The 18,792-nt window shown below is 33.6% G+C and overlaps 2 protein-coding genes across 2 annotated transcripts; both read right to left on the reverse strand.

The window, feature by feature from the left end:
- Nucleotides 1-308: 308 nt before the first annotated feature.
- LOC129881296 (uncharacterized) lies at nt 309-8,115 on the reverse strand. The gene is made up of 2 exons (XM_055955588.1): nt 7,802-8,115; nt 309-3,623 (listed from the first exon to the last, which is right to left on the reverse strand). The coding sequence occupies exon 2, from the start codon at nt 3,506-3,508 to the stop codon at nt 512-514; it is 2,997 nt and encodes a 998-aa protein (XP_055811563.1). The 5' UTR covers nt 3,509-3,623; nt 7,802-8,115; the 3' UTR covers nt 309-511.
- Nucleotides 8,116-13,576: 5,461 nt separating this feature from the next.
- Nucleotides 13,577-18,561, reverse strand: LOC129890147 (synaptotagmin-1-like). Its single transcript, XM_055965694.1, has 12 exons — nt 18,451-18,561; nt 17,711-17,809; nt 17,568-17,618; nt 17,373-17,496; nt 16,777-16,895; nt 16,472-16,573; nt 16,110-16,184; nt 15,745-15,821; nt 15,422-15,668; nt 14,981-15,331; nt 14,429-14,560; nt 13,577-13,867 (listed from the first exon to the last, which is right to left on the reverse strand). The coding sequence occupies exons 1-12, from the start codon at nt 18,559-18,561 to the stop codon at nt 13,736-13,738; spliced, it is 1,620 nt and encodes a 539-aa protein (XP_055821669.1). The 3' UTR covers nt 13,577-13,735.
- Nucleotides 18,562-18,792: the final 231 nt, after the last annotated feature.

Genomic DNA, 18,792 nt, shown 5'->3' on the forward strand with positions numbered 1-18,792 from the left:
TTTATTCCTTTCACTTCTTAACAGACATCTAACGTATTACTTAAAGGAACATCAAATACACCTTAATTTCTACTAATATACATAAGTAATAACCAATAAAGAAACCACCGTGGTGCAGCAAATGGGGTTGTTTCTCTTGACCTCAGGGATCAGTATCTTTGAAAATGAATACAGATAATAAAGAGACATTCTTCTAAATTTCTTTGGTGTAAATGAGAATTACAGTTACATGTAAGCTTGCTGTGTAGCAAATACCTAAGAAATGTCACCAGAAGGTCCAGAATAAACAAGTTAAAAACATGTTGAAGTTGTAAACTTTTGCACCTATTCTTCTTTGGCCAAATAATCTCAAGAATCATATTACATTCAGAAATCAAGTCTTTATTCAACTATATTATGCCCCCCCTCCAAGTTTAAATCAATATAGACCCTTCCTCCTACCTTTAATTTACCTACTGCTACAAGACACTGGCCCGTAAATGATTTAACGAGAGGGAAAACAAATTGAAGCCTACTTCCATTGTGGTGGATGATGTTTAAACGGGGAAGGCTCCCAACCGCCATCTGGTTCTTTGCGTTTCCCACCAATACTCAAACTGGTTGAGGGTTGCATGCTGATCCTGAAGTGTTCATCCATTGGTCTAGCCTGTCCTTGATCAAAAAGCTGCCTCAGACCTCCGACGTCTTTATTCCCACGATCAAGTGCTAAGCCAGTGTCGAGATCCAGACCACTTCGTGATGGCCAAACTCCGTTGGGGACAGGTGCACTTCCCATGTTTAAAATGAATGATTGTTGGGAGAAAGATGGTGGTATTGCTGAAGCAGATCCACCAATTTGAGGTACAACAGGAGAACCCCTGGAATCCACCATGTAAGGAATATGACCACTGGGTCCATACATCGATGAGGAGAAAGCCATGGGAGGAACTTGAGCAATGCCACTGTAACCAAAAGCAGGAAGAGGGGTATATTGAAATGGAGATCCCATTCCTAAAACTCCTCCACCTCTTGCAACATTATGCTCAACTGTGTTTTCTGCTACCCTACCATTTGGGAAAGGAAAAGACTGAGCAGCATAATCTTTACGGTTGACCTCTACCTTCACGCCCATGATGGACACTACAGAATCACCTGATTTTATTCCACCAGATGCATTAGAATTCTGAGGTGGTTTCTTGAAGTTGTTCAGATTTGAGAAATCATTGAGAAAGGACGGCTGGTCATTTAGATCAAAGTTCCTTAATGAAGGTTGCTTTGATGATGATGATGATGAAGGTGACTGGCTCAGATGACCATTCCTCAGAGACAAGAGTGCTCCCTCCATCCGCCAATCAGATGGTGCCTCACACTCCTCACTTGCACAGTTGAGATCCCACTCTAACATTTCCGATTTTCTCGGACTGGCTTCACGAGAAGATTTCCCTAGAGGTAAAGCAGATGATAGTGAAACTTTCTTTTCAGGAAAAAGGTCTGCAACCCTATCATCTCCACCTTCAGATACATTCAGATCAATATCATGGAAACATTGCATTTGCTTTGAGCTGCTGGCACTCCCGCCAGAGGAAACAGCCTTCTCACTTCCAGTAATCCGGCGAGGTGATGCAGGCCGAAAGGCACTTGTTGCAGCGGTTCCTTTCCATCCAAGAGTTCCTTCAAACTGTAAAGGAGTAGCAGGTACTCCAGGGGCTGCTGCAGCCCTTGAAGCAGAAACAACAGAGACAGAAGTGGAGACTGGATTTCCTGGGCTATCTATATCGTCTGAACAAACCTCTAGATTCAGATCAAAATTGCACAGACCTTTCTCGACATTGGTTTCAAGATCCAAAGTGGCATCAACAACCTGAGAAGGTTCCACCTTCACTGTTCCATTGATTGGTCTAGCTTCTGAGTTTGCAAGTGAAGCTTCAGTTGGTACTTCCTTGTTAGAGCACTCGAACTTTTTTTGGCATTGTTTTGCACTAATAGAATTTGGGCTACCAGGCTCATGAACTTTACTCTCCTCTATTTTCTCAGAAGAACTGCAACTCTGAACTTCCCTCTCCACTTCTATTGCAACTTGTCTAGCTAATTCTAAAGGATCCATCATGCCATAGTCAAAATCAATATCACTTTTCTTGCCAAACACACCAGAATCTGTACCTCCACTTCCTGCTTCTTGAAATACACTTTCATTTTCCATATCATTCTCGCTGTTGTCACTAGTGTGTTTGTCCTCACTGTTGTCACTAGAATGTTTGTCATCCCCACCAACAACAGAATCTATGGGATGTTCCAGATTATGCCTATCAGAGTCCTGCAATATGTCATTGTTGCAATTTCTGTTTTCGTTAGCTTCAAGCACTATCTTGCTGCTGCCATGATTTTCAGGTCTGCAATCATCCACCGGTGCCTTTCCCTTGGGAACAGCAACTGAGGCATCACCCAAAGAAGATTTTCCGCTACAATTCTTTTCGTTGTAGACATCAGTTTGTTTTTGTAAATCTGATCCAGTAATAGCATCCAAAGCTTCTCTGATATCAGTAACTAAAGAAATAGTTCTGTCTTCCAATGATTTAGACACTGCTGAGTTGAATTTCTCAGAACTTCTGACTTCTGTAATGTGGTTTAAATGATTAATCGAATCTGAAACAGGAACATCAGTCTGTTCATCAACAGTACCAGGTCTCATTACTATAGAAGTGCAAGTATTTGACGTATCAATAGCATTGTTGGCACACTCTGCATGATGTGTCGGGTGTTCAACCTTGTGACCTTCAGTAACTGCATTTGACAAAGAAGAGCCTGGAAACTCATCCTTCATGTGTATATGCTCTGAATTTTGGTCAGATGTTGTGGGTTCGCCAACCCTAGGCTGATGGATATCAGACCTTGAAGACAGTATCTTATTATTGCCAACATGCTCCTTGGACTTCTCTTCTCCAGAACCTCCTTCCACAGAAGATGGTTCAGACGGTCCATTTTCCCCAACAAGATTCGCAGTATCTCTTGTTCTATCATCAATAGATGCTTGCACTTTTTCAATACCCACTGAAACCATACAATCATCTTTCCCTTTATCCCAACTATCAAATAGTGCTTTCGCCCTCTCTTGCACCTTAGAGCTATTGTGGCCAAGGAGGCTCTTCACAGTCAGCCAGATTCCAGAAGATACAGACTTCTTCTCGTCAACATGCAGCCTTTCAACCGCTCGCAGTAAAAGATCAATCAAATGACTCATTGACTCGTCTACAAAGTATTCATCTGTCTCACTTCCAAATCTTAGAGCATCCCTTAGCCAACTCTGAATAAAGCTGAGTCCATCTAGCTGGATAAAGAGTTCAAGACACTCTTTACTCTCAGTTGCAGCTATTGTGCTTGCAACGGCAGACCACTGCTTTGTTGTTTCACCAGCATTCTTGACATCACACTCTCTTTCCTTCTGCATGATGGAGACTAGCTCCTGGACTCGAGAAGGAGTAGTGAGCCCATTACTCATCTCAGTCAAGGTAAAGAAGTCCTCGAGTTTCATAATGTAATAGTAACTCACAAATCAGGACTTCCAAGATGTAAAGTGATTCTTGTAACATCTACCTTTTCCATAATATCGGAAAAGATAAAGAAGCAGAATATCCAGCAACCTCCCCCTGCAAAAAAGTAATAAATGAAAATTGATACAACATATTAGTTCGATAGATATAATAGACACGAATATTTGTTAATTTGACCTTATACTCGAGAGCTGACTAGTTGTTTAAACATCATTGGGAGATACAAAAGAATGTTAATTCTTAACGTTGCATCAATTTTGGCCTTTATTAAACAAAAAGACATCCAAATAAAGCAAATAGAAAGCCTGAATGGTCGAATGTTGTCAAAGGCACGTTTAAGCCCTAAAGCGAGACGCAAAACATGTTTAACACTTCGCCTTGCTTTTGGATGCTTCAGTGTTGTCATTAAGGCTCTAAGACATACTTTTCCTTGCCAATGAGAATAATCCTGAAGATGTGATACTAAACAATAGATAGTTCACTTTATCATAATTCTTTTTCAATTTCTTTGTTCATATAAATGTTACTAAAACTTATGATTATTAATCTTGGACTACACATACATAATTTGTATTTTTTTTCTCCATTTGCACCTAATTTCATTAGGGTTTTGCGCTCAAAACCCCAAAGGAGCTTAGAATGCTTTTTGCGTTTTTCGCTTTTGATAACACTGAAATAGTCCTACAAAGTGGCAACACTAATTTATGCCTCAAGAGCACCTACATCACCAAACAGATTAGACACTGTTGTAAATAGAAAATCCGACTATTTCATTTTATTCCCAATAATTAACATTGTATGAATTACATGAACTTTGGGCTTAACTCAACACAAAAAAAAAAAAAACTCATAAAGTGATAGTTACCCAAGACCATATAAAGTGGCAACAACTCATTCCCTCCATTCTCAAGCCTCGCTATACAACAAAACAGGGAGAGGTGAGGATCCTCTTTATATGGTTTAAAGTAACCCTCACTTCATGAGCTACTTTTTGAAATTAAGTTAGGCCCAACGTATATTTTTTTCACATGTTATTAGAGCAGGTAAGATGTTCTGGGTTCAAACTTCAAATTTCACCACCACGCAGAAAAGCAAAAAATTATTTCCACGTATTAGACCCATGAAAAAAGAATTAAGTCACATGTAAATAAGCATGTTGACACATAGCATAATTTAATAATCAAGTGTGATCTCTCTGATGATTTACACTTCCTGATCACACACTCCGACACATTGGAAAAGATATTTCTTCAAAAACTATAGACCAATGATATGTGATCATCAACTAAAACAACATTATTCACCTTGGTCCCTACTAAACTTTTTTTTTGGACAGTGTTAATAAGAATTGACTTTCCTATATATAAATACAACAACAACAGACCCAATGAAATCCTAAATAGGACCCCCAGGAGGGTGAGGTGTACGTCAGACCTTATCTCTACCTCGTGGAGGCAGAGAGGTTGTTTCTGAAAGAACCTCGGCTTAAGTATTGCATCCACCCACTTCATACGCTATTATTATAAGCAACCAACATGACAATATTTCCTTTTGTGATTCGTCACTATTCCCCACATACGTAAAAAGTTAATTTTGGCATATACTATACAAGTCTATAAGAATGTTAACTAACACAATAAAATTAAGAGGAAAATGACACATTCATGAATATATGCCAAAAGAAAATTTTAATTTTAGTGTGTGACATATACTGTGCTACTCCAACTCCCAATACAATATTCTTTCCCTTTTCACTTGTTACAATTTATTCTCCTTGTAAAGTTAAAACGAAAATTGAATCCAGTCAGTTTAAATGATTTAACATTAATGTTATTCTATTAGAGGCAGATTCAAAATTTATATTTATGGGTATCTGTGATAACCTCAAGATAATATTCAATAATAATTGGATTCACAATGCGATATTTATAGATACTTACAGAAGGTTCTGAACAAAAGTTATTGTGTTCACCTGAACCAGTATATGACACTCTAGATCCGTCCCTCGTTATTACCTTTCTATATAATATATATATATATATATATATATATATATATATATATATATATATATATATATATATAATTGCTCTGTATATGGAGATAGTTTTACTTTTCATATAATTTGATTTTTCTCATAAAAATTGGTTTATGCATACTTTCCAACAATAGAATATCAGAAAGTATTTATAAAAAAGGTAGAATATTTAACAGCAATGAAGAGATTATGAGAATAGTTAAATTTTTGTATTGGCTCGTGCTTTTTAAAAAAAAATTGTATTGACTCATTCTCTTATAACTCCGGTCCCAGATAAATGAAGAAACCAAATTTTTGTATGTTAAATGCTCAAATAACTCCCGTCCTGACTAAGCTTATCAATGCATAGTTTAGAGCATGCTTATCAATGCATAGTTTAGAGCATGAGCATGACAAGTTGGATCACTTTTTTCTTTTTCCTTTGTTTTGGTTGAACCTAGCATGGAAACAAAACTACGGATATTTTATGACTAAAATACCTTAAAATATCCAACCAAGCTTATGTATTCCAACTTCTGAATTGGGAATTACTTGCTGGGTCGAGTGCCTTTGAACTTACCGCCACTAACCCAAACATACCCTGCCTAACATCATAATGAGTAATGACTCCTAATATAATACTAAAAGCAATACATGTACCTAGATCGACTCATCAAGTACCCATTAAAATAGGAAGTGTGCTATCTATAGATACGACTGAATCGGATCGACTCAACTGATATGGTAGATGGGATAGTAGTTCGTGTAATATCTATTTAGGCCTTGTCTCCATCTCCTTGTATAGGTTGGAAGACAAGAACAGAAGCCAATGAAATGAAGAAAATATAAAAGTTTTTTTTTTTGGAAGATAAATAATTTTATTGACATTTGGGGGAACCCTGTGTACAAACCGTATACCAAAAAGAAAAGGACTTGCACCAAAATGTGGTTGTCAACAAAAGAGATCAAATCCATAATAAAGTTTATTATCATATGCTTAAGCGGGATGGAACGCCCTTAAACACCTTTGGCACTTATTAACAACAGTTGGCATTTTTCTTCTTTGTGATTGCAACAATCAATTCAAGCAACGGAAGAATCACAACAGAGCTCCCTGAGTGCAAAAGTATCCCCATGCTGATCAACATTTGAATAAATTTTCTCCACTGCCAATAGGTTCAAAATTTTGGTCTTTGCTAGAGAAGTGTGTAGGAGTTAACTTTAGCATCTAAATTCAGGACTAACATGTAGGTTTATCTGTCAGGGCAGCCAGATCTTTAGCTTCTTGACAAGCTTAAGATCGCTACAAATGCATAGAAGCACATTCGAACCTCCTGCTGCTAGGTTCAAAATGCTACTATTCTCCAGTTCTGCAAAGAACAACAGGCAAATATAGGATAGGTGAATGGTATTCCTTCTTCCTTTTCTCTCTCATATCCTTACCGCAGTTGAGCCTTGTCAAGAAGTTCAGAAGTTCATTAACTAGCCATGTTCACAGAACTTCACTTAACTATTTTTTTGTTTGATAGCCGAGAAATTTTCGCAGGCCAGCGGCACACACTTCAAAACACGAAAGGTAATGGGCCCACCCCTCTACCTTTTTCCACTTAAACACTAGGCTTTTGTTTATGGCAAGAATCGAACCCGTGATGTGAGTCTAACCCACAAATCACGTGCCGTGTTCTTACCACTAGATAGTCATGCAAATTAAAGAAAGACCAATTTACAATTTTTAATAGCTTGGCAATTGTAAAAGAATCTTGAGCATCCAACCCAAAACCTTAAGCAAAGGAGTGGAAATTGGAATAGCTCAAGACCTTTATAACCCCATTGAAAGTCTTACACAATCCACGGCAGACGGACAACTATATAACTTTGACAGAAATCGCAAAATTAGTATTATTTTCACTTCAATCAAAATTAGTCAGGTAATTAATATGAATCGTCACTATTCATTTCCCACTATTTGAACCACTTCAATTCTACAAACAAAGTTAAACCCTAAAAAAGTTTCAAGCTGAGCCAAACAAGATACCAAAAAAAAATCCCCCAAACCTCAAAATAAACCAACCAACAAACAAAAAACAAATAAGAATTCATTTACCATAAGCCTAAAATGCCTACAGAACATATCTTTACACAAAAAAATAAATAAATCAAAATTACACAATAGATGCAATCAAGATTATCCCAATAAACCCAATACTCCAAAATAATTGCAGTAATTAAAAAAACTTCAAAAAGCAATGAACTTTACCTCTTCAAGAAAACAGATAAAAAAAAACCTAACTTTGTCTCCAATTTGAAACTTCAAAAGCTCAATTTTTTTTGCTTTGTTTTCGCTGTAGATTTCGAATTCCACTAATTGAGTATCAGTATTTTTTGTTTTTGGTTCACTATTTCTCTTCTACAGCTCTGTCTTTTTTTCAAAAATCCCTGGTTTGTCCCCCGTAAGATCACAGAAAACAAGAAAGGACTAACCTTTCTCCTTCAGCTGTCCTTTTCTTTTTTTTTGTTTCTATTTTCAAGTGTACCCTCTTTTTCTCTCTCTTTTATCTTTCTTTCTTCTTATTTTTTTGTTTACAAAATACTTTAGTAATTTATTACTAACATATAGTTATAGTAAGTTAGAAAAGTCACCACATCATGTGCTACGGATGTGGTGGCGGTAGATGAGATTGTTTTTTTATTAATTAAAGATTTTAAATTTGAGTTTTAGATATGAAAAAAAAAATCGTAAAAAGTGTTATTTCTCGACGAAAATTCTATTCGATGCGACTCTAAAATAATCAAACTCCAATGTCAATATTAGACATCGAATGGAAAATTAAAAAAAATTAAAAAAGTCACACTAACGCATGGTTCACGAACTAGATATGCAAAATTATAATGGCTTAATATATCGATAACCTTTTAGATATGTTAGTAAATTTTATTTAGACATTAGAATTGTAATTTGTCTCCAATTGAACATTTGAATATATAATGAAGTTTTTCTATGAGATGAACTAGTTATGCAAGATTATAATAGCTTAATATATCGATAACCTTTCAGATATGTTAGTATATTTTATTTAGATATTAGAATTGTGATTTGTCTCCAATTGAACATCTGAATATATAATGAAGTTTTTCTATGAGAAATGAACTAGTTATGTAAGATTATTATGGCTTAATATATTGATAACCTTTTGGATATGTTAGTAGATTTTATTTAGATATTAGAATTGTGATTTGTCTCCAATTGTACATCTGAATATACAATGAAGTTTTTCTGTGAGAAATGCACTATTTATGCAAGATTATAATATTATGTTATTAGCTTAATATATCAATAGCCTTTTAAACATGTCAGTAAATTTTATTTAAACATTTAAATTATGGTTTGTCCCCAGTTGAGCACATAAACATATAATAAAGTGTTTCTATTGGAAATTGTTGATTCAATTTGAATTTTCTTTTGTGTACATGTTCAAATGACGATTGTGTAGATAAGTTAACTGTTTAAAATATGTTACATTTTTTAATTATACGAATTAGTTTCAATAAGCCATCAAATCTAAGACATGTTCCTAAGAGGATGATGTGTATGCTTAAAAGAGATTATATATTTTAAGTGGTTAATCTATTTATGTAATGGACAATTGAGATGAACAAAAGCTTTTTTCAAACTTTGAGTCACAAAAGTCCAATAGAAACATTTATCATGTGTTTATTTTCTCAATTGAAATAAATTATCATTTAAGTGTTTAAATAAATTTTGTTGGCGTTTAAGGATCTGTCAATGTAATAAGCCTATATTATTGGATCTTATTGTATTGTAGGTATATATTCTAGAATATTTTTGCATAATTTTTTGGTGAAACTTGAAGCTGTGTATAGTGTATGTATATATTCTAGAATATTCTTGCATAATTTTAAAAGTTTCTTAAATTTTACTTCGCTACAGGATTTTATATTCTTAGGTTTTGATTTATAACTAAATATTATGGAACTTATATTTATTTTTGATGGGAGGTAGCAGGTAATCGAAGAATTAATCAAATTACGTGAAAGCTGATTCAGATACGACGATCATTTTGAGCATTTAGATGTAAGAAAAAATTGTTACGAATGATACTTTCACGTGATTTACCTAAAATTAATGAAAAAAAAGAAGTCAATTTAGTATACTTTGTGGACAATTAGTCAAATTGATGGTACTTGTTAGAAAAAAAGGTGCCAAGTAATTAAAACAATAGAATATATTTAAAATAATAGACTCTTATGGTTGAGCTTTTCCCCGAATTCTGTGCATAGCGAAAATTTTAGTGCACCAGACTGTACTTAATCTCTAACAACAATTATATATTCAGATAGTTTTACAAGCAAAGCTCAAAAAGAAATATGTGGGTGCAATCTTATCTCTATTTATAAAAATAAAAAAATTATTTTCAATACATTCGAAACTGACTTAAATAAATTATATCAAAATCAATAAATAAAAAAAACGTATAGTCAAAATTCAAAAAAATGGTGATACTTTTTGTCTACATTTCTAGCTAGTGGACAAAAGAAAGTCATACTTTGCCATCTTTTATGGACTAGTGTTTGACATATTAATCTCAAAAGCATGTTTAAAAAAATTACATTATATTATAATTTTAATATGTATTAACATGCTACTTACTTCTTTTTTATCAACTTACCATGCATTTAATATTTATTCCTATAACAATTTATATGTAATTACCTTATAAACAATTTGAGTATGTTACTATTTTAATATATATATATATATATATATATATAAATATATATGTTACTATTTTAATATATATCATTAATATATAAAACTTAACTTTTTCTTATAATATGTATTTTGATACGCCCACAATTATAGTGCTTCTGTTAATGACACAAAAAATATCAGTTGTGTGCACGTATAATTAATGGATCAATTAATACTCTAAAAAAAGTACCATAGAATTATTATTTTTTAAAGGTAATAGTACTTATGTCTAGGCCGATCAAAATCGAATCGAAACCGATAAATCGAATTAAAAAAGTTATTGATTGGTTTAGTGATTTTGATAATGATTTTAATTAAATAAATAGCTAACCTTTAACCAACTAATGTTATATCCATAAAAAATCTACATTATTTTTAATTTAAGATTACAAGATTTAAAACTTTTTTTTATTTTTTTAAAACTCTATATCAAATCAAACAAAACACACAAATTAAAACGAAGGGACAACTAGAGTTATTTTTAATTTCTCCCTAAGAGTTCTCACCCTTTTTGCTTCGTTGGTGACTCAAATCGACAATCATAGGAATGATAGAGTGTGCAACCAGCAATAATCAAACCCGTAAATTGGAGATAGTATTCGCTGCCCAAGTTTGGGAGTCTAGTACCACTAGACTATCTCTTCTTTTTTATTTAAATTGTTCAAAATTAATATATATATATATATATAAATATAAAAAATTTATCGTATAATTTTTTATCAAAGGAATTCGGATGAACTCTCTAACACCGATGTAGGTCGCCCTGGTGAAAGATCTTCCCGGATTTTAATATCACGTCTCCACTGAAACTTGATGCGATCAAAACGTAAAGAATTAAAAGATTTTGAATTATAATAAAGGTTTAATTAGTCATATGTGGTCCAAGTTTAAATATTGAAATGCCCATTTGTCTATCAAAGACTTGCACAAAATATTATTGCCACCTTTATTGGAAAGGACACATACTGTGAGCTAGATTTTATTAAAAACACTTTCTTCCTTGATCAAACGAAGAAGGATTTTCTTTTTTAAAAAAATTATGTCCAGTTGGTTAAGGAACATGAAAAAAAAAAGGGATAATATACAAGTATTCTCAAAATTATTAGGACACACTTTAATTATATATAGGTTCTATTATCCTCCTGAATTATTTTAAAGTTAATAAACACACTCATCAATGCTGAGGTGACATAGAGAGTGTGTTCACTCTTTTGGAGGCATGTGAGAGACAAAAAAGAAGTATTAAAATCTGATTAATTGGGATACATGTCCATTTTCAATTAGACATTTTCATTATTAATTAATATACATAAGTAGTTAATATTAAAACTTAAGTTGATATCTTTTTAATTAAAATTTCTTTTTTTTCATTATGAAATAGCCCAAATTTATCATTTTTAGAAATATAAATATTTTTTTCACAACATACTTAAATTGTCGGTGATCTTTTTCCAGATATTTCATCAATTTGTATAATATCGGAAGAATTTTTCTTTTTATTTTTATTTTTATTTTTTACTCAAGCACTTAACATGAAATTCAAAAAAAAATTGCATATTAGATATTTAGTCTAGGCAATATATGGTGAGTGCAATTTAAATTAAATTCTTTTTAAAAAAAAAAAATATTTTTTAATTATCCTCCCATTCATCAATTATCTATGTCATATCCCAACCTACCCAGCACCACCCCTAGCCCCACCCTCGGCCCAGCCCTCACCCCCGCTTCAATTCTTCATCTTACCCAAATAATATTTGAATGAGGACAATTGTGTTTCATAACCCAAATTCGATCAACAAAAGGACTCCAACGTTAATTTTTTCTTGAATTGGAATTTCAATTTTGGGGTAACTTCTTCGATGGAGATTTTAGATCAAGTTTTATGGGATTTATTTTTTTTTACTTTTTTTTGTTAGGTCATAAATTTTAGTTGGATACAAGAGATTCAAATTTTAAATTCAAATTGAATAACTTGAGTTTTTGACCATTGGAGTGATATTTGTGGTAGATTTGGAGGTAGGTGATAAAATATATGATTTCGGTGGTGGTGAAGGAATGAATTTGGAGGTGGGTTACAATTTTCATGGCGGTTGCTATAACTTTTAATGGTGGAAATAGTGGGTTTAATGGCTATGGTAGGTGTAGTGATAGTAATAAAGGAGGAGGAACTAAATGACATGGATTTTTTTTTTTAGATTTGACAATTTAATGACGTGGCGCTAACGTAATGGTGATGTGAAAGCGAGTATAAAACACCTCCATTCATGTGAGTGATTATATATATTTTAGGGTGTGTTTATTGCACTTTAAAATAATTTAGGGGGATAATGGAACCCATGTATAGTTAAGGTGTGTCCTAGTGATTTCGGTTATAGTTGAGGGGGTACTTGTGTATTATCCCAAAAAATAATAAAAACTTTAAAGATGAGAAAAATAATTTTCTTAATAAAAATAAAATAAAATAAATTATAAGTGAAATTTCAAGTTTATTGTCTCCTCCCGACTAACCCAACACCCTCTCACCCCTTGATCGTCCTTCCACCCTCCACCCATTCCATTCTTATAGTGTTTGGTTAGATTATATATAAATATGACTTAATACATAATCAGTCTCTTAAACTTGTCAAAATATTCTATTTAGACATTCAAACTAAGTCTTGTTCCAATTGAACACCTCAAACTCCTAATAAAGTGTTTCAATTAGACATTTTTGTATCGAATTTTTGAAAGGAAAAAAATGTTTTGTTTTCATCTGTTTATTAGATAGTTAAGTTAATTAACCACATAACTACATCATCGATCTCCTTTAATTAGCATCAGCCTCAAGTAGAAAATGTTTGTAATTTTACGGTTTGTTGAGGTGAATGTGTATAATTAAAGAAAATGACATATTTTATATGGTTAACTTAACTACCTAATATACGAAAGAGAATAGACACAAAAGAAATTTAAAATCTAAACCGAAAGAGACTTGGAATATTTTATTAGAAGTTGAGGTGTTCAATTGAAACAAGGATTAGTTAGAATGTCTAAATGGAATATTCTAACAAATTTAAGGGATTGATTATGTATTAAACCTATAAATATTTTTGAGATAATATTTTATTTATTTATTTATCGAACATTAGAAAATAAAAAAGAAACCAACTTGTTTTCAAGAGGTAAGGCACTATGTTTCTTCACCAATCACCAATACATGTAGAGCTGTACCCCAAACTCCATGCCACAAGAACTTTAACCAAAGTAAACATCATGAATGAATAATGCAAGTACTATTTTGCTTTCCTAAAGAATTAAAGCTAGAACAACACTTAAAAATCTATGACTGTGTACAAAAAAAAAGTCTATAAATAAAACAAAAATTTTATTAATCAATTTTCTTCTTAAAATCCTAAAAAAAGATGTGGATATTTGGCACCCTCAAGAAGCTGTTCTCCATTGTAGCTCAATTTGAAGCCTACCATTCTTTGAGTCAATGAGATGGTATCTCTCATTAATTCTCTTGTTGTTAATAACATCATCAAGGTATATATCCACATAACCCAAAGCTTCCTATAAAATTAAAAGAAAGATCAACATATGTTACATATAAATAATAAAAAAAAAGGAGTTTAACCTCTTTGCACTGACAGTATAAAAGTTAGTCGACAAGGACTTGTTGCACCAATTCAGAGGCAAAGACAGAATTTTAAGTTTATAGGTTCTACACCACAATTATTTTTTGCTTATTGGGTTTTATATTGATTATTAGTACATATTAAATGGTTTTTCTTTAACACAAATGTAGGGTTTGAGTCAAAATTACTGACTTTTGCGCTCTGCGTGGAACTATAATATTAGCACGATGAAGCTAATAACTTTTGCTTAGACCCTATATTTGTATTTGGAATTCCATTAGATATATATAACAAGCTATGGATTCAATAACAACTTCAAAATTCATAAGTTTGCTAAAGAATTTGATGCATATGTTGCTCGGACTCGCCAAACATTCGTTGCACTCATGTCGGATTCTTCAAAAAAATGTACTATTTTTTGAGGATCCAACACACACCCACCAATATTTTTGAAGAGTTGGAGCAACATAGATTTATAGTGAGAGCTCAAATGTACCTTGGGATGTCTTAGACCCATTCTTTTAGAAGTACTAACAACTTCTACATGAATCCTATCATTTACTGGTGGCTCCTCAAGCACAAACTGAAATTCCTCTTCCCACCTTGGATCTCTATTTTTCTTTACTACCTGTGGAAGTTTCAGGGGAAAATGAAATGGATTTAGGATTAATGAAAGAAAATCACTTTAAAACCCACTAAAAGACTATTCACTTTTCAACATGAAAAGTTAATTGAGAGAAACAAAGTTGGTTAATTAATTAACAAATGCAAAGTGCTTATAAAACATTAAAGTGGCATTTTACATCATTTGAAAAGTGCATAAAGTTGCTTTGCCATATGTTTCCTATTGTGCAACAACAACATACCCCAGTATAGTCTACAAGTGGAGTCTGGAAGGATAGAGTGTACGTAGACCTTACCCCTACCTTGATAAGTAGAGAGACTGTTTTTGATATAGACCTTACCCCCTACCTTGATAGGTAGAGAGACTGTTTCTGATATACGCTCGACTCAAGGAATGTTTCCTATTGTGCTTGGTAAAAAATACCTTAGTTCTTCTCTCTTCTCCTCTAAAGAGCATACGAACGGATGGATTGGTGTGGTGCTTCCCTTCAAGATCTTGACCTTCATGGACAATAACCACGAGCATACCTCCGCCATCAGGTGTTCCATCAGGAGCCTTCTCTACTGTATTTGATTCATCAGAACCATTTGCAAGCTCCTCGTCGTTGAAAGCTTTGTACATCACTTCAAGAACAAGCTCTCCTCTTGCTTTTTCGTTTTGAACATCGTTTGGTTTTAAGTTTTTCAGAAGATCTAGTGTCAATACTTTTGGTTCATCCGGAATAAGATCTTTCAATGGCACAATATTCACTCCCATTTTTTCATGTGAGCCCACCTAACACAAAAACACACACAAAAATTCTCCATATTAACGACATGATCGACGATAAAGGGATAACATTGATTAAGAACAACGTGTACCTACCTGGTCCCAGTCGTAAACAGAAAACATTAAAACTTGAGTTTCTGGATCCTTAACCACGAAACTAAACTCCTCATTCCATTCGGGGTTCAAGTTTTTGTGTTTGACTGTTGTTTTCTTTGATGAAAATTTGTCATTGATAATTTTTAGTTTAACATAGGGGTCTGAGAGCCCCAAAAGATCTGTCTTCTTAAGCTTCATTGCCTTCACAACCGTCACGTTAAGAATTCCAACAGGCCTCTTCATTGCTCTATACTCGAAAGAACGAAATATAATTTAGTTATCAAGAATTCATTGAAATGCCAAACAAGTTTATTTGGACTTACTTTGAAGGATCTAATATTTGGACTTCAAGTGTTTTTGGCCATAGATACATACTTGCAACCTGATCTTTGATAGTTTCCTGAAAATTTTATAAAAGTTAAGTGACTGAGACCGGGATATATATATATATATATATATATATATATAGTATGATGACAAGGAAACCTGCAACCACTACCCTTAGGGTAAACCCCGCTCATGTGCAATAGCTCACGAATCACACAGGAGACGTAAATTGCACTAGGCAAGCTCCGTGTGAGGAGCTTGACCTAGAAGGCCAATCCTATGCTGTCGCAAGCTTAGGGTTTCAAACTTGAGACTTCCATTATATATGCAAGAAAGATATAGAAGAGATAAGGGACCATACTTGAACAAATCTGTATAGGCCAGGAATGGACATCACATCTGCTCCGAGAAGTTTTAGTCCAAAATCAACATGAGGCTGCAAGCAGATTAGACCAAAGTCGGATTCAAGATTTGAACGTGATGGATTCAACTAATGGTTCTGAGCCCTGACTCATTGTACTTCTAATAATGAGTTCAAACTTTGATATTTGTTGAAATTTTAGTAGTTTGCACATATATAACATATATATATCTATATTCTGTGTCAAATTACTGGATGTGCACAATCTCAAGGGAGATGAAAATATGTACAACATTTTCGAGGAACAAGAGTTGATTAGCCCTTTTAGTCGTTTTGAGTAAGTTTGGAGAATGAACACTCACCTTCTCCATAAGAGAAACATATATCTTCGCGAAACATGGAAAGGTCGGAACCAGTGGCTTCAAAGTAATTCGAGGAGAAGCAAATATTTGCAAGTCAATCACCTGAAACAATCTCAAGTATCAGCAGTTAAATGACAGAAAGTGTGTTTCTTCGAACAGAGTTTTTCAGAACTAGAACAACACACGAATTATTTTATTTCGTGAACAAGTTTGTAACATCAAGAATGTTTACATCTACAAAATCGGAGACCTTAACATCACCTTTCTTTGTTGCTTCGAGTATTATTTATGTTGGGAATAATTACCTGAGCAGTGGCTTTCAACCCAAATGCCTTCACTGCAACAGTGATATTCGGATTAGCTGCCCACTTAATGACTGGTTCCATTATCAGCTCTTTTTCCTCGGTAATATAGACCTTCATTCCTGGCATAGTTCAACAGATTACTCATATGAAACAAGTTATATTTATGCACGGAAGAATATGAAGTGCATAAAGTAAAGAAAAGGATCTAGAGGCCGGACAAGCAGAGTAACTTCAAATAAATTAAGACTCAAGATGATTGACACTAAATATTAGTCTTAGATAGTCACAATCTTGATTTAATTCTAAGCTATGTTGCTTGGATCCTTCAAAAAAAGGTATGCACCAGAGTTGTATCCTCCAAAAATGTATTATTTTTGGAGGATACAAGAAGGGGGCTGCGATATTTTTGAAGGATCCAAGCAACATAGAATCTACGTCCTTTTGGTGGTATGTCCAAATTAAGTGAACCATGTAGCAGCTTAAGCTACTCAAACAGATAGGAGAGGTGATAACTATCGACAAGTTCTTTTGATCTTGTTCGGGCTTGGAAAAAATAGGAGATTTCTAACCATCTTATTATCGAGCAAGCAGCTAACCTGGAAATGTAGGTGGCAAGGTGCCCAAGGTAAATGACTGAAATTCAACAGACTCAATTTTGTACTGCGGAATCTGCTCAGCTATGATGGGATCTACTATACCTTTTGCTGTTTTACAAATAGCCTGAGAATCATGAATATCAATACAACAAAGTGAAAAATCATAACGTGTTATACAAGTAAATTAAAAATTACCTTGTCCAAATAAGGCCACATGAGTTCAATCATTTTATTAAGCCAATCAAGCTGCACAAATGCAGTTAGAACAAAAGGTTGTTATGCAAAGAAAGATCTCCCTCTAAAGCTTTCGTGCAAGTAGATATGAAATGACAACATACACGTTCATAATCTGGATTTTTAACCCAAAGTGGTATCTCGGGGAGAAACCGTTGCAGACTTTCAGTATCTTGCTCTGCCAATGGCCGAATATCAGGATGCTGAAAAGAGTAAAAGCCGCAATAAGATGATTTGTCGTCTAAAACGTCTACTTAACCAAAGTTTCTTATCTAAATAGACAACATTTTTCTTCCAACTTCAAAATATCTAGTACTCCATTCGTTTTAATTTATATGACACCGTTTCATTGATAACACAGACTATATCGACTTCCAAAATTTTCAAGAAATTTTGTTGGTGAATACAATACAAAAGTCAAATCAACACTTTTTTCCCTATAAAAGTTACTCAACGTATAGATAGTCTTCTTGGAAAACCGACTAAATCTCACTAAAAAACCACATAAACACGTCAAAAGACCATGTTCACTCAAATAACCTCTCAAACTCATTTCTATTTATCATAATTTTACGCTTACTTCTTCAATACCATGCGTGATATACACATACATAGTAGCGAAGCCAGGAATTTAAGTAAAAAAATTCGAGAAAATGTAAAAATTTCTCACCTAAGATATAAACCTATGTCACGGAGATTCAACATTTCATATATACACAAAAATAATAATAATTGTTTTTTTTCGCCCTTTTTGCACAATGCAATTTTCCGGCACTATACATACAAACATACATATATAGAGAGAGAAGAGCGCGAAAATCTGAAGGAGAAAGAAGAAAGTGACCTTGACATCAGTTGGTAGAACGTAGATGAAGAGGAAATACCCGATCACAAGCCCAATGACGATCCCAAATCCAAATCCGAAAAATCCCAATATACTGCTTATGAATCCCATCACAATAATATATTTGCCTCTTCTAAATCTTCTGCAAGGAAAACATAAACAACAATATCAAATTTTGACAATTCGATACATGAAATAAAGCAAAGGTTACGAGTTCGATCTATGCAAACAGTTTGGTAAGTCTGTCACTTCCTAGAGTACCTCTACAAAGAATGAAATCAAAGATAAGAAATTACCAGAAGGAAATTAATTAAACATGAAAAATATTAATTAATACTATTA

The sequence above is a fragment of the Solanum dulcamara genome, chromosome 1, assembly GCF_947179165.1.
Source record: "Solanum dulcamara chromosome 1, daSolDulc1.2, whole genome shotgun sequence".
In the NCBI taxonomy this organism is placed as follows: Eukaryota; Viridiplantae; Streptophyta; class Magnoliopsida; order Solanales; family Solanaceae; genus Solanum; species Solanum dulcamara.

Excerpts from the sequence above, each read along its gene's own strand:
- LOC129881296 (XM_055955588.1), bottom strand. The coding sequence starts at position 3,508 with ATGAAACTCGAGGACTTCTTTACCTTGACTGAGATGAGTAATGGGCTC.
- LOC129890147 (XM_055965694.1), bottom strand. The coding sequence starts at position 18,561 with ATGGGATTCATAAGCAGTATATTGGGATTTTTCGGATTTGGATTTGGG. Across the intron at positions 17,619-17,710 it reads AAAATCCAGATTATGAACGT|CTTGATTGGCTTAATAAAAT; the intron begins GTATGTTGTCAT and ends GCATTTGTGCAG. Across the intron at positions 16,185-16,471 it reads ATGTTTCTCTTATGGAGAAG|CCTCATGTTGATTTTGGACT; the intron begins GTGAGTGTTCAT and ends ATCTGCTTGCAG.